At 40.7% G+C, this 16,739-nt stretch overlaps 2 protein-coding genes across 2 annotated transcripts in view; one reads left to right on the forward strand and one right to left on the reverse strand.

The window, feature by feature from the left end:
• The window catches only part of zc3h7a (zinc finger CCCH-type containing 7A), a 22,160-nt gene extending 15,057 nt beyond the window's left edge, over positions 1 to 7,103 (reverse strand). Inside the window, exons 1-4 of the mRNA XM_015359829.2 lie at positions 6,912 to 7,103; positions 5,343 to 5,437; positions 3,817 to 3,856; positions 1,357 to 1,554 (exon numbers count right to left, since the gene is read on the reverse strand). Of these exons, the coding sequence (XP_015215315.2) occupies positions 1,357 to 1,554; positions 3,817 to 3,856; positions 5,343 to 5,437; positions 6,912 to 7,013 (435 nt within the window). The 5' untranslated portion in view covers positions 7,014 to 7,103. The remainder of the gene's footprint in view (positions 1 to 1,356; positions 1,555 to 3,816; positions 3,857 to 5,342; positions 5,438 to 6,911) is intronic.
• Positions 7,104 to 9,564: 2,461 nt separating this feature from the next.
• On the forward strand, positions 9,565 to 16,437 carry pla2g10 (phospholipase A2 group X). Its single transcript, XM_015359828.2, has 4 exons — positions 9,565 to 9,739; positions 12,637 to 12,808; positions 15,377 to 15,483; positions 16,058 to 16,437. Exons 1-4 carry the CDS (start codon positions 9,703 to 9,705, stop codon positions 16,204 to 16,206), a joined length of 465 nt encoding a protein of 154 aa, XP_015215314.1. The 5' UTR covers positions 9,565 to 9,702; the 3' UTR covers positions 16,207 to 16,437.
• Positions 16,438 to 16,739: the final 302 nt, after the last annotated feature.

Raw genomic sequence — 16,739 nt, forward strand, 5'->3', positions numbered from 1 at the left:
ACCATATGTCTCTGGAGTTGTGTTGGACTGCATTGCTTAGTACCCTAGTCAGCACTGTTTTGTTCTAAGGGCAGTTTGTCTAATAAAGACATGTTTATTCTGAATTCCAGATTGCGAGTATACGTTGCAATTAATTTGCAATTCAATAGGTCCGTTATCTCATCAGGATTTTATAGATGTTTATAATTCTTGCAAGTATATTAGTTTTGGTTCATGGAAGTTTTAAAGTTGACTTTAATTTTTGTAGTCATTTTGCTTTCCACTTCAATGCTTCACAAATTCTCTGTCTTAATCCTTCTGATATCTAGTGAGCAGCTGTTTTCATGCTCTTGTTCTATGTATTTAATACAGATGGTAATTCTTTCAATTTGGCTTGTTTTACTTTTTCCTTATAGTAAAAAAATGAATTCACTCTAGATACTGCTTCATCTGTATAGAGGACCTTCTCCTGTATCACTGTTCTGTAAAAACCAATTCAATCTCTTTAAGTTGATCTTTGCAAATGTCATTAAAACCAGTAAGGTTCACCCTCCATAAATTGTACCGTTTCTTTAGAATTAAATCTAATATTAAAATGACTGCACATGGTGAGATAAATCAGTCACTGAAATTTTGCTTTATTCTGGTTCTGTCTAATCTGTACAAAAGAAAGTCGTCTGTTCTTTCTTGTCTGCTAAACGAGTGAAGATGGGCAGAGAAATACACAGAGTCAGCTGCTAGTGACAGAGAGAGAAAAAAGAAAATAAAAACTTGGCAATTTTGTTCAGTTCAGTATGTTACACACTGAAAATGCAGATTATTTACAAGGACACCAAAAAAGGTCTTTTTTTTTTTTAAAGTCACCTCTATGCAATGCCCCCCACCAGTTTGTGACACATCAGAATGAAGTCCGTACGGACATGAAAGATCTCACCGGCACTAGAGTCGTGAACAGGGAAAAGCTCATGGAAACTCACTGATCCTGCAACAGGCCAGCTCCATCCATTCCTCACAAAGAACAAGCTACTTCATCACGCAGTCAAGAAGCTGTTCCATGTTCCACACACAGACACGTCACTCAATCGTCACCTCTACTAGTAATACGGATGTGCTTCAGAATCGCTAGCGACACTCAAAGAGCTATTGGCAAACTGTGACCCATAAGGTTCAAACTATAAAGAATGAAAATAAATTTAAATTTAGCAATCTCAACTTTACTTTCTGGTTTTATCAGTTTTCTGAGGCATAAGCCATAAATAAGCACAAGCAATCATTTTACTAAGGGAATCACAATATATTGTATTTGTATAAGAATATAGAACAATAATTATTACATCTACTATTATTAGATTTCTGGAGACACTCGGCAACACTTACCATATTTAAGTTAACAGCAGCCCGATTAGCGTACAGCTTTTCCAATGTTTCACTGGGAACATGGATGTCTTCGGAATCGGCGTATTCGGCTATGCTCAAGGCCTCTGTGTACATCTCCAAAGCTCTGGCCCAGTCCCCTTCTTTATAGACATCATTGCCTTCACCAAAGAGCTTTCTCACGAGGTCTTGAATGAAAACCTTCAGATTGAAAGAAGAACCATCAAGAGAAAGCTAACAAGCGTAACTCATAAATAAAAGTGGGAAACAGGGTAACTAATAGAATGGTTTTCCTTTACTCCTCTTACTTGCGTGCTGAACATTTGGAAGATGCAATGCCAAGTACGGGCAGTGGACAAGGAAGGGAAAGGCCAGACACGTGCAGGACATCAAGTAGACTGGAAGCAAGGGCTTCACACAAGCACAAGCAGATAACATCCCAGCATGCTTTGGGCCAGGCCAGCCTGCCCGTGATGATGACTACAAGGCTGCAGGAGGAGCTGTGCCAGCTGTGACTGAGGGGCAGAAGGTGAGTCTGAGCGAGAGCCGATTCATCTAGTTCCAGATATTTACTTCTGGGTTTGCTTTAAAGGATTGTTGTTGGGTTTTTTTGCACCTGAGCCCTCTGGGGTTAGAAGGTGGGAGGTATTTTTTTGTTTCTCCTGTAGGTTCTTCTCCTAAAGGATGGATGAGATGGGATAAGGCTGTGATGCTTTAAAGGATTTTAGATGGATAAGACTTTATTGATCCCGAAGGGAAATTGAGGTGTTACAGCAGCCCAGCCCAAGACAAGCAGAAACAGACATCAGAATAGACTAAAATTAAAATAATTAAAATTAAATGTGCAAAATGCACATGGGTATAAACGGATTTAAAGTACCACAGTATAAACAGTATATTAATGCAGTGTCCAGAAAGTACAATAGTGCAACAGGCTGTGCATAGATGAGCAGATGAAGAGGATTTTTAGAGGATTTTAGTTTACAGGATTCCTTTAAAATGGTGTGACCAATGGAGAAATGGTTTAACCAAATAAACACAACAGGGAAATGAGCTACCAGAATGTATTTTATTTTGAGTGAATTCTTGGAATGTACAGGAAATAGTTGATGTTTCAGATCACCTCCTGAGAAAGGATTTAAGATTGAATGCAGATGCTGGAAGCTAAACACAGAGCTTTTACGGGATGAGGTGGCAACTGTTTTAGGGAAACACAGATGGACAGGAAAATGCTCAACTATTTTGCTGCTTCACAAGTCTTACAGTGGGAACGGGTACAAATGCAGGAGAGATGAGAATCACAAGGCTGCAAAGAGACGTCCCCGGGTGAAGGACCCATCTTTCCCTGTCAGAGCCGTTTGCGGACGTGTTCCAGGAGGGAGAGGGCTGTCAGCGAGACTCCCGCTAGCTCTGAGCTGACCGCCGCAATGGCACTGCCGCACACAAGGTCACCTCTGGGACGACGGCGTACTCTCCTTTCGACAGCCAGACTGGTACAGGCAGCACTGGCAACTCTTGTACAAGCAGCTGGAGCGCCCGACTGTCGTCTTTAATGGTTTGATTCAGTGAAACAATACAGGTTGTTTTGTAAGGACATATCTGTTTATGGGGGAAAAATGGGTCTTTGGCTTTGTAGTGATTCATGGACTGCTGAATATGGAGCATTCGAAATGGTTCTGGTTTACAGATTTTGCGGATGTTATTTTTAAGAGTTCTGGAGCATTTAAATACTTTTCTAAATACAGACGTAGAGGGTGTGCTCGGCATGAGCTTCAGTAACCAAGATGTTTCTAAAACAGTTCAGCAAGAGCTCCACAGAGTGGAAAACCAGAGCCACAAACTGCTCACTGCACCTGGCAAAGCACTTGTGAGCACAAACAGTGGTGCAAGGAGCGTGGGCCACAGACACCCAGCAGTGGAAACTCTTCGTGACTAACAAGCGCCAGTGCTGGGCCAACCAGAAGACCGGTGAAGGATTCTGGTGGCACCATTAACGTGCCCCCCAACATTTACTGGGCATGGTTTAGATGAATTCATTCCCATCGAAGGAAAGGTCAATGCTAATCTTAACGCATCAGTTCTGAGTGACCATATTCACCCCATGTTGCAGCAGTTGTTTCCTTGCAGGCAGACAATGTCTCGACGCACAGGGCATGTGTGGTCGCCCAGGGGTGTGATGAGCACAACACAACTGTCACACACGTGTCCGGGCCTTCTCAGTCACCTGACATGGACCTGGCTGAGCTTTTATAGAATGTTGTAGAATAATGCCCAAGCTGCGTCTTCCACCTCCTTCAGCCAGGGTTAAGTTGATTGCTGGAAAAATGGGGCTGCGTCCCTCCTGCAGAGCACATACAAGCTACACTACCCAGACGTGGCTCAACATCCTGATAACTGTGCTTCCATTTTCTGCTCCACTACCTGCGTGAGGTGTTCACTCTTAAAAGAATCTTAGATTGTTACCTCATAGTCTTCTTGTGTTCCAGGAAAGGGCAAAGTAGACCTACAAAAAAAAAATCACATAACATCAGACTCTCACAAAATCGCCCATAGTTTGAGAATATTTGATCTTTGTTAAAATCCACGGCAACATAAAACACAAAAAGTCCTCAAGAAAGCAGAGCTTATAATGATTTCTTCACAGTATCCACGTTTCATCAAAAGAATCGGCAAAAATTAATTTCCACGAAATGCTTCAAATTTGGTTTTGTGAATTTTACAGAAAGTACTCAAGCCTTCGATACAAGGATAAACTGCTAAACAGTAGAGGATCATAAGCAGAAACATTGGTGAACTACTGTTTTCAAAGGTAATATTCTAATACAATTCTATAATACCAATCAATTTTTGAAGAGGGGATAATTTTCAAAAGACCAAACAATCATGACAGCACGGAGCTCTGTTAAAATCTAAAGAAGCTGTTCTCCAATTAACAGACACCTCAGCATTCGCCACGATTCTACCTGCGGAGCTTTCTTAAAGTACCCAAGACTCACAACAGACTCAGAAGGAAACAGGATCAGCACATATTATTCTTCAGATCTCCCAAACTACAATCTCTCTCAAAACATATTCAGCCACTTACAATGATGTCCCATTTTACTGAACTACTTTTAAAGCTTGAATGCTCAAACTGAACCCTATTATAATCGAAAGCATTTAAATGTTATAAAAAAGTTGCAAAGAAAAATAAAAAACTTAAACATTGTGTTGTTTGCATAATTATTCATCTCTATGAGTCAATACTTTGCTTGATAAGCTCCTGAATAGTCAAAAATAAATTCCTATAATACAATACAATTTTACGTAAATACGTAATTCGGCATAATAATACATAATTTGGTGCAGAGCAAAATATTTTTACCAAGATGCAGAAAAAAGTGTTCATCTCCCCATTCTTTATAAGAATTATGTCTATTAAAAATAACCTCACTGGTAATTCCCCATTTGAAACCAAAATTACCCTTAAGAGAAAATATCCAGTCACATGGGTGACAGTGCATACAATTATGGCATTCCCATGTTAAACTGAAATTACCCTCATACTCCCACAAGACAAGCAACTCATTCAATTAGTGTAAACAAGAGCTTAGCGCCATTTCCCACAGAGAAAAGAAATGCGCTGCATTGACTTACAGAGCACACTGAGCCTGCTGAACACAATTACAGTACCCACACCTTTGAGAAATGCTCAAAGCTGAAGAACTCTAGTCATCAACAGCCTAATAAAGACACTAAAATACTTGTATAGTTTTTTCACTGCACAAAACTAACAATCACTGAATTACACAATTCATACTGCATAATAACAAGATTGATCTTTTTTCCTGTCAACTAAAATACATGCGAGTTTAGAGGAAGAGACTTTTGTACACGGCTTTGGTCTATATGAAAAGAAAACGAATGGAGATATCGTACAATCCTACACTTGATACATTTTTCTAAAATACACGTACACGCCGCCTGCTCCCAGCCCAGAACACACTTACTGGATGAACTGTAGTCCCCTCTGGATTTCCTGCCAGCGGCTGTTTCGGTCTTGAAAAGCCATGGACATCTTATCCCTGACATTCAGGTTTGGACACTATCGGTACACAAAGAAAACAAACATTACGTGCTACAGGCAGTAAGAAAGCGCTGGCCTATGACAAACAGTACTACAACTCAAAGAGGTACACTACTTAATTAGGCCTATAAATCCATTTATCTGTTAACTCCTTTGTATTATTTTATAGGTCTTGCTGGAAAACTGAACATTATTATTTCCAAGACCATCCTATATTTCTGAGACAATGTTTAACATCAGAAGTTTTTTCACAACAGAAAATGACAACAATTGTAAACGGTAGGCCTAGTCCGTAGATGAAAAGGAAGAACAAAATATGACCAAATCCATTTCTCAAACATCTCTGATAATTAACACCACTTAGAGGGCTTTATAGGTTCCTCATACAAAACTGAGAACCATTTACAGCAAGGATCTGGGAGTTTGGAAGATGCTTCCGAACCATGTTGTTGGTTGTTAAAGCTAACAACGACTTAGCCTTCTTGAAGAAACAGCTGGATGAAACAGCTCCTCAGTCACCTGTTACTACAAGCTACAGGAGCAGAATGGCCTTCTCCAGTCTGTAACCTTTCTTGTGTTCTTACACAGCTTTACTGATCCTGAATCAGCAATGGGCTACAATCATCAGTGTACATTCAGATTCAGGTTTACAATCGTTCAATTAAAATACGAAAAGAATATTCCAAACTCTGTAAAACCACGCCTGACTAACTATGAATCATCTCAATACGTGTCTGGTTCTGCTACCGGCTGAAGACAAAGACAAATTCAATTTGCAGAGACTTTAAGGAGATACGGTTTCTAAACATACGTTAACGTGTGCAAAAACTCCTACAATTTTGTGCTTGGCGTAAAAACTTCACATTTACGTTTTAGTGCGGAAAGCATTGGGTCTCAAAGATACCCTATTTCCCCCCTGCTTGGGAAAAGTAAATACAACCAGAAGATCGGAGGACCGCATCTGACACAATACAAGAAACATCAGATTCCCCCCGGTTAGACAGAACTACACGAGACAATTGCCCCAAATCTCACTCTGTAGGTCACTTTATTTTTTTACAGAAATTATCTGTTTGTCCCAGCAGCAGGGCGAACACAACGCTGTCTGTCTGTTAGAGAAAAGGTTTTCGTTTCCTTTGCAAAACAAACGGAAACATTGTCCCGGGCATCAGCATCAATCAGCTGGGCTTCAGCATACGGAGCCATTTGAAGGACGCACACTGACAAAAGCCCAGGAGCAGAAGACCAGGCCCGGACGCTGACGGCAGAAATCCCACATCAACCTGGAAGTTTTGTGCTCCAGAAACACTGTTTCACTCCCCCGATAACACACAACCACACCACCGGCTTCTGAATAAGCGTGACGTTGACAGAAAATGAAAACCGTATTGACCTACCTTTCTTCTTCTTCAAACCTCGACAATAACCTATTTTTAGGAAACTCCGGCTTTTTTTTCAGCCTCCGTTGATTTACAACGCGATTCGTTCTCACCTCTTTCATGTGCCACAGCGCAACATTGTTGTGATTCCTGGTCACAACAAAAATGAAGGCTGCCCTCTGGTGAGCACCGCCAAACACTGCTCGATCTCTCATCTTGCGGAGCTGTCGGGCTCCTGTAACACACCCTTTGACCGTCTGCAAGATTTCTTTTCTTAGAATTGGAATTGTTGTTATTTTATATTTTATCTCAACCTCAGCAACACAAAGCCTGCAGGTGAAATCATGGTTGAAGACCATCCCGATCATTGCTATCCCTGTCAAGGATGACAGCCGAGAAGGTGAAACTTAAAGACTGTACAGCAGATGGCGACATTTCGCCAATTGTGTGCTAATAGCAAAAATATCTGACAGAACAGAGCTAGTGAGGCACTCAGAAGAGCCACACATAAGAAACTGGGAAAGAGTAGAAACGAAGGCAGGCCGTCTGCCTTTTCTGTGCTCATAGTGTTGCTCCCATCTAATGGATGCAAGCACCAGGGGCTATAGATTTTCTGAAAGAACAGAAACAAGTTTTCAGCTTCAACAACACTGCTAGCTTGTTTCAGGCTCTCACATGCCATTATATGATCAAAGGGCCAAGTAAAGGTTTATTCCATGCTGAAAAGAGAAGAAAAGAAACACAACGTTTTGGCTGTGGAGCCTTCTTCAGGTTACAAGATGAAGGCTCCACACCTGAAGAAGACCACCACTACTCTTTTCACCTTCCCGGTAGTTTCTGGTTGAGGTCAGTGTTCGAGAGTTTGGACCAGTGATGGAGTTTCCTGAGAGCTGCCGTCTTGAGCCCCTGCGTGTGTTTCCCAGTCCTGAATAGAGCACACGTATTTGGTGATGTGATGTTTGGTGGTACTGTTTGGATGAGTTGTTGAAATTTATTTATTTTGTACAGCAGACACAGATGCCCGCCTTTTTGCACCACAAAAGCACCGTATTTGACAAGAGGCTGTTGATTCTGACAGTGGTTTCCCACTGACCGGTATCACATGCCGAGAGCCCAGTCGAGCGCAAACAGTTCCCTTCCCCACAGTTTCACTGCCTCTTTTACTCTTTTCTACCCTCTGTTTGCCACGTACTCCCAGTAACTGACCTCTTCAGTCATTATGTGTGCTTCTCCTCTGTGAGTCAAGGCCAAGAGTCCAGTCTGGACTTCCCAATCTTTTCAGATCCCTTCCTGCAGTAATGACCTTCTCAGCTCCTCCTGCAGCACTTTGACTTGCAAACCAGTCTACATCCATTAACCGCTGTCTGGCAAAAAAAACTAGTACCCTGGTAGAAAAAGGATTCCACCGGACTTTTTGGTTTGGTTTCCCAGAATGTAGTGTGAACTTACCATCGCTTTGCTCCTGGTATTCTGATGGTGTTTTGTTTTATGCTAGTGTTAAGATCTTAAGTGTCCTGGCCAAATGTCTCATTGGCCTTTACCAAACTTAGAAGCCTTGCCAGCCTTAGAAGTCTTGCTGGTCAGAAGAAATGCGTAGACAAACCTGTACGTAAATGACCCCTACATCTCTTCTGGTACTACATATTTCTAGAACATATAAATAAAAACATTTTGTTCTGGGTTACTTGATGTAATTACTGTGACACGTGCCTTCTTCCTCTTACATTGAGCTTTTCCGTAGGCCTCAGAAATAGTTTAAAAACATCATTCTTGGTCATGCCATCTGTATACAGTACGTTAAAAACATGGTAGCACAAATACGCTTTTTTATTTTAAAAAATCGGATACCTTCTGTTCTCTGTCTATGTGAATTCAAGGAAAACCTTTTTGTAAAGCAAATGAAAACTAGTTTCGGTCTATCTAGTCATGAGGAAGAGCTCAATTAATGTCCAATGTGCAATGAGAACACTGAGATGCACCATCCCGCTGATATCTAGTAAAAAGATCTCCCACTCCTGGTCCTGGATTGGTCCTGGAGAGCCCCAATCTACTTTTTTTTCTGTCACCCAACATTGCATCTTCCTTAAATACTTGGAACATTTGTTTAAGCTATGGATCAACGACAGATGTTTTAATGAAGAGAAGGCTGGTTCTTGAGGACAGAATATTCAGATATATTTTCCACATCCAGCAGTCCATTATCTCATGGCCTCATCAGCTTCAGGGTCGGAGCCGGAGCCGATCTCTGCGCTCTCTCCGGGATGGGATAGCTGTCCATCACAGGGCTTTTTGTTCCAAATGATTTCTACACCATTTGTCTAATCCACCCCCTGTTTAAATGACCACAGTTAAATTGTTCCAGTCCTCCAGAAATGGGTGATTTAAAGGCCTTTTGGTGTGGTGCTCTACCAAGACAAAGGCTGAAGTCCCCTGCTGGAGTTAGACATTAATTAAACCTACCTGCGTTCATGACAACCTAATTACTTCAAACGGAAATCACCAAATTAGGTTCTATCACTTTAGACTAGAACGTAAATGTGCGTGAAAATAAAATGTTTACACGCACTGCTTACGAAAAGGTTATAAAGGCAATTGAATGAAAATTAAAATATGATAACAGTAACATGCGACAGCGCGAGAGTGCCGCACACGTCCCCCGTTTGCGCGTGTAATTCCTGAACTTCGCTTTAGCTGGGGGCGGTGAAGGAACCGTCCTTGTTGGAGGAGGCTGAGCGAGCTGGGATTATGTCAGCCGTGAGGAAGTGATGCTTGGGAGGCTTATGCACGACTTTATTTAAATACCCTCTGAGCGGAGCATGCTTGTCAGTTGGCGTATAAAAGGGGGTTGCTTTCTCTCCGACCGGCTTCTCTACTGTGTCCTCGGATAAGCTGGACTTATTTATCATGGCCACGTTTTATGTTCTTCTGATCCTCCTCTCTGGTACGTATTCAAGACAAAACTGTGATCATTGATGCGTTTTTACTGTTTTACTTTTTCGTGTAAACAGACTTTCAACACCTCAACACCGCCGTTCAACAGGACTGGAAGTCCTCAATCAAACAAGGTGTTTTCTCACACGGTATCCAGTCCGGGTGAACATGGTGATGCATCTTGACACCTTAACTACTGTGCGTGTTTAGCAGTTCTTCAGATGGACTTGTTTTCATTTACATGATTGCAGGCAAGTTAGGGAGAACATGAATTCTCAGGTCGCGTCTTTACACTTGTAAGTTTCTTGGTGGCGCGTTCTTCTGAACTACGTGCTACTGTATGTGGAGCAAATTTCAGCAATATTGTAAAGCATCGTTTTCCTAAGTGACAGGTTATGGAATAACAAACTAAAGCAGTGTGTTGTGCTAGTTTTAGACGGGAATTTGATTTTAATTGCTCAGTGACGTTTTCTCCACTGCTAATTTGCAGTTTTCCTGTGTGGGTGTTTGAATGGTAATTGCTGGAATAAGGCGGTGGTGTGATGTGTCTGCCCACTGAATGTGTGACTAAGGTTTAACACCGATATATTCTTGGAGATTTTAATATCCAGGATACTTAACGTAAAATCTTTGCGAGGAGACTATTTTGTGGTTTATACTGTATCTTTAGCCTGTTTGTTTTTTTTAAGTTTTGCAACTTTTTTTTCTAAAAGTAAACGACAGTTCTTTCTTAATAGTGAGCCGAATGCTATTTTAACATCAGAGTTATGTCGTTGTTTACTTATTACATATGGAATGGTTTATTTTTGCAATGCATGTTTTAATTTTATAATTTTATGTTTGACATTCCTCTTTTTGTAATTATGCATTTCCTGTAATTGTAATTGACACCTCTTTCTTTCGAAACCTACTGTATTGACTCGATGTTTAACTGTCAATTAACTGGTGTAAATCTAAACGCACGTCTAAGGTGATCTTTATTAAGATGATCAACTGAAATGCTGGGCTTTGAAATGAGCAATCAATGGCGCTGCGAGAATCCTTCTATCCTTCTAGTTAATCACAGGCTGTCTCTCAGGGTCTCGGCGTCGGAGAGGTAAACTTGTTCCAGGTGGATTCCCGGCCAGGCGCGAGTTGACCCAGACAGTGCCAGCCTTCTGCGTGCGGCACGGACAACGCCCTTCATATTTTAAAATGTTTTTACTGGTGGTGAAGGAGGGAAGCACTGAACTCTGAAAACAATTTCCTAGTCAATTAAAAGAAAGCCAAAGAAAAAGTGCATTCACTTCTGAGTCTCTGACGTTGAGATTGCAGTCACTACTGTGCAGCAGGGAGACTTTGGATTTGGACCTGCGGGTTGATGAATATCCTATTGGTCTCTCTAAAACAGAACTCTCACATTAAATCCGGACTTGCACATTTGATAAATACTGTCTTGATATCACAGGGCTCTTAAAAAAGCAACTTTTCTAACTACCTAAAGTGGCATATTGCTTGACTTTGTCACTTTTTATCAGTAAACACTGCCTGAAGTCGTGGTGTCTCGACAGGAATTGCTGCAGGTGCTGAGGGTTGAAGCAGAAGAAGAGAGCTGATGGGCTTGTTGGGCCTGAAACAAACACCGAGTTTGAATACTCTGCAATCAGGTGGTGGACAGGGATAAAGGTTGAGACGGAGGTTTGATGTATTATAATGACGTCAACGAATTTACTTGTTATAAACATTGAATATGGAAATGTATCCAATCTGGTGGCACAACCCCACTCATGCATTAATGGTTTAATGTACATTTCAGGCATGGTGGTATTTTCTGTCAACAGTTCATCTGATTTTGATTTCTACAGGTAGAATATCCCAATCCCGATGATCAAGGAGGTGAATGAATGCGCTGCTTTACCTTTCGCACAAGGTGTGATCTGTCACTACTACAGTAAAAGTACGGCTCCGGCGTCCGTACCTAGAAAACAATCTAATTGCTGCTCTGTGCGGTTTTTTTTTAATCTAAACAGGTGTTTACGTTCAAGCTTTTCTGAGTCTTAAGTTATGGGTGTTGGTTATATGGAGCAGTTTTCTACAGGATTAACAGCCCTAAATGGTGGGTTTTAGTATTTATTCGTTAACCCACCTCAGAACACGGTGCATTAGATTAACACTTTGATCAGATGTCAGATGTTCTGACGTTTCCTTGGTCTGTTTTACTCCATGACTTCGGTCTTGGTCCGGTTTGGAAATCTGCCCCAGCGAAGGCAGCTTTTGAACTTTCATTTCTCTGACTTTTTCCTTTTTCACCTTATATTTCCCATGGTGTGTGAAGCATTTTTCTCAACCACCCGTGATGGATGTCTTCTGACTTTTCCACGTTGGCTGCTGTCACTGGGGAGTCTCCCAGTCGTGATCACGACTGCAGTTCCATATGATCTGGTTTTGGTGCTGCAGCCTTTTTTTCCCCATGAGCTGTCCAAGTTGTAAATGCAGTGTTCGTGCCACGCTTATTCGATTTCTCCATCACAGCTGCTGTTGGTCTGGTTGCCGCCCGCCGTCATGCTGAGTGCTTTCTTCCCCTCCCAACTTTCCCAGTTTCTCCTCCACATTGATGCAGGAACCGGCCTTTCACAGGAGTCGCTCTATTCCAGCAACGGGTCATTCACTGTTTACTCTTACAAAGTAGATGTCAAGTTCACTTCATAGCCTTACTCATCCCTCAGTCAATTACAGCACTGTATCGATGGTTAAAACGCACATCTTGTCTCCCTTCTGTGTCCATTTTGAGCCCGTCCTACATTTGTCCTCCATATATGCGCGTGGATATGACCTTAGTAGATCTTGTAGCATACTGCATCGGATTTCCTTTACATCTCATTGCTCATTACAGTTGTACCACAGTCTGCTCCTCTGTTCTCCCCCCAGTGTGTAGCGTTTCGCCCTCTCCTGGCGCCTCCCACAGCATTCGGAAGAGAGGACTGCTGGAGCTCGCTGGGGTAATCAAGTGCAGCACCGGGAGGTCGGCTATCGCCTACATCATGTACGGCTGTTACTGCGGCCTGGGAGGCCAAGGCTGGCCCAGGGACAAAGCCGACTGGTAAGCCCGACGCGAGTCCTCCAGACTGGGACGAGGGCCAGCCGGCCCCGTGTGAGGACCTCCGTGTACAGAGACGGTCTTTCCCGTGTTCACAACACGGACACGTCAGGGCCCTGGGCTAGAATCAGCTCTGGATTTTGGTATCCAATTAGTAAGATCTGCTTATGCGTCTATAGCCAAATACATATACATGCACATACTCCTTGTTCTCATCAAAATCAATTTTCAAGTTACCAGTTAGTGGTTCACAAAATGACTGATTTTTCTTAAGCAAGGTCAATTGCCGACATTCACAGACCAATTCAAAACCTCAGTCCACCTGCAATGGCAAGTCACAAAACCATGACTTGATGAAGATTTCTGTATGCAGGAGATCTGTTCCCTCATCGCAAAGCAAACCATCAGTTGATAGGTATATAATTAGTTTTTCCTTTTTGGTTCAAAATTTAATCACAACCATATTCTGAGTAAATAGTAGATGGAAGAAGCTTTTATTATAGAAAATCAACATGATAATGAGAGACTAGGATGGAAAAAAATGCTTCAGAAATGAGAATGGTATCCATATACACATACTGTAGCTTCAATATCTTCTCCCTTAGAATGGGAACTTTTCAGACTCCTTTCGCTACCAAACAAGTAAGATGTACTGAAAGGCCTCCTCTTATGTGCCATCGTTTCATGTTCTTAATGATAGAAAAGCCACCCATTTGCTTGCATTTTAAATATGTATGTTGCAATTACTGAAGCTCACGTTTTGGGTTTTGTGTGACTTCTATTTTAATAATTATTTTACACTTTTGCACCAACATAAAAAACACTGCATGTTACACATCTGTTCATTTCATACTTTATAAAACAGAGTGCAGCTCAGTATACAGGCGTGAAGAACCTCTCTAGCAGGCCCTGCGCTGTGGCCAGGATCTAGTGAGGCTGAGACAGAAGGTGAGCTGTGGTTACACACACACTATAATATCTCCCAGGCATGCTGAGGCCTTTGTTGGGCTGAGGCAAGGTGAAACCACCCAAGAGCTTTTCCAGTAATGACTGCTTTGGTAATATTAATCTTTGGTGTGAATATGATTGCAGTGTAGTGACTTGATTGTGAGGTTTGCTTGCTGCCTCCTTTTAAGTTCAGTATAACCTGCTTATATGGTGCATCTAACCTGGCTGGGGTAAAATTGATGTCTCTTGTTCACATGTGATATAGTTGGCTATTTCTCTTAGGGCTTATATGATAATTTACATTTTAAAACTACAGCTTCTGTGAAGTGTGTATTTAATTAGTAAACAGTAGCTCTTCATAAATGTAGTTTTCTTTAAATTACTGCTTAACTGGGATTTTCTGTATCTCCACTAGAATATCCTTGCTTACCTCTTTGATTAAGAGTATAGTATTCCAGTATAGCTATCATGAATTTCAGCTATAGTTCTAGTTCCACACCGAAAAGAAAATGGCAATTTGTGGTTTGTGTGGGCGAGCTGAAAAGCTATTTTTTCTGAAGTAAAAAAGCTTTTTTTTAAAAATCAGGCTTCCTGTGTTTAAGGATTCCTCTGCAAAACTTTTTAAGAGCTGGCATAAAGCAAAAGAATAAAAGATATGTGTTTGAGAAAAGGCATTTCTGAGATTAAGCCCAATTCTCAATGAGCTGCACTGAAGTCTTGCTTGCAAGATCCTTGTTTGAGACTTATGAAATATTTTTCTACTAAAATATTTCAAAATGTCTACTTGAAGGGGAAGACACTGTAAAATCAGGAAGACTAATATACGTTTCTTTACAAAATCACATTGCTTTCAGTTTTTACTTACACTTTTGAAGTAGCAATGTTACATACACAACCTACACAACATACACAACCTGCTCTACAAATAGAAAGCAGTCAATATGAAAGAAAAATTGAAAATGATTGATTGCATAAATATTCAATTTGTTGTAGCAAATCTGAATGAATTTTAATGCCCATTTAGATTTAAGGTGCTACATAATTTATGAAAGCTCAGCAAATCATGTAAGAGTGATTGACATGATTTCAGAATAAGCACAGATTCATCAATGAAGACCAAGGGGCTTTCAGAACAACTCATGAAAAAAGCTGTATAAAGGCACAGTTTAGCCGAAAACATTTCAAAGTTCCTGATATGTTTTTGAGCAATCATTGGACTTGGTCATTAAGATGCCACTTCTGAACATCATAGAAAATCTGTTCCATCCTGATGGTAGTCATCAATGCCAAGTGTGGCTAACTGACCAGGAGATTAATCAGAAACAGTTATTCCTTACATTTCTTCATGATGGAATAGTTTTTTTGAATAATTCTCACACCTGAAGAATGCTCCAAGGCAGAAACATTGTGTTTTCTTTCTTCTTTTTTTTTCAGCATGGAATAAATTTATTACTTGTTCCTTTGCAGCCTAGGCATGCTGACGCAGCTACCCACCTGAACTACTAAAGTATTAGAAAGCCTTTTGTTTACATAAAGCGAATGTGACACCTGTCTTTTTAAGTCAAACAGCTTTAAACTCTTCCAGGTAATAACTGCATGACATGTTTTTCCGTTTGTGTCGAGGTGCTGCCACAAACATGACTGTTGCTATGATAAAGCTGAAAAAGCTGGCTGTCAGTCAAAGACAGACAAGTACCAGTGGACCTGTGAGAACAGGGCTGCTGACTGTGGTACGTAGTTTCTGGATAAGGTATCGAGTTATTTTGCATTTGATGCATTACAGCACAGTGCATTATTTTTTAAATAATCTTTCTCATGTTAGGATGCATACAGTTATCAAGACTGGCTCATAAATACAAATATATTCTGAGTTGCAGATGCATTATGTATACATCTTCTATTACCAACATTAATGTCTAGGACAGCATGTATTATTTCTCAAAATAATAGTGCAGTCATTTGAAAATACTAAATATACTATAGTGACAGTGTTTGTAATATAGTACAAGCTGTGGACATTAAGACCACAATTAACATTTTTACATTGAAACCCACTTTAAGCTCTAATCAAAGTCTCGAAACAAAAACTCAATCTGAGGAAGAGGCTTTTGGAAAAGCCACACTAGCACTTTAAACACGGTATGTTGCCACAGCCAAGGTTGGTCATGTTTTGACAGTCTGTTGTCTTAACTTCTTTACATGTTAGATTTTGTATGGCATCCTTAAATCGCAAACATTCAACAAACGCCTTGTCACTTACGGGAGTGTAATGAAACTTCGTATTGCCTTTCCCTGCCATTTCAGAATCTTTGAAGAACAAATGTGAAAGAACACTGTGCAGGTGTGACAGAGAAGCTGCTGAGTGCTTACGCAAAGCTCCCTACATACCAAAGTACGCCGTGTGGCCCGACTTCCTCTGTGGATTTGAACAGCCAACATGCAGTTATTACTAGTTTCAGTCTGCAAGAAGGGTAGATGCTGTTGAGATATGGGGAAAAAACTGAACAGAACTTTATTTTGTAATACAACATTTGCATTATGATTATTTTTCTTTTCTGTATAACATGCTATTAATTGGTGGTAAAAGAATTTCTTATACTACATATACTGTATAAATGTCCTGCTGACAGAGTGTGAGCTGATGCCCAATTTGCTGATAAAATTAATTGCATACTTGCTGTTAATTCTGACTTCTTTTTAAAACCGATCTCCTTAAATATCTAAATTCAGGTACAGTTTACACATGTAACTTTTGTTCATAAGTTTAAATACAGTAATTGTTTGAGCTGCTACATGCTGCATGATTCAGCAATTCCCTAAAGAATAATTTATTAAATAAACAGGAATTGTTTTGCGTTTACTAAAGTAGATCCCACACTACACTTAGGTTACAGCTGTGCTATGACAGGGTTTCAAGTGTCTGGATTTTTGTTCCAACTGATCTCATGCTTATTTAATTTGAGCTTCTAATTGACTAAATTACCAA

The sequence above is a fragment of the Lepisosteus oculatus genome, chromosome 19, assembly GCF_040954835.1.
Source record: "Lepisosteus oculatus isolate fLepOcu1 chromosome 19, fLepOcu1.hap2, whole genome shotgun sequence".
In the NCBI taxonomy this organism is placed as follows: Eukaryota; Metazoa; Chordata; class Actinopteri; order Semionotiformes; family Lepisosteidae; genus Lepisosteus; species Lepisosteus oculatus.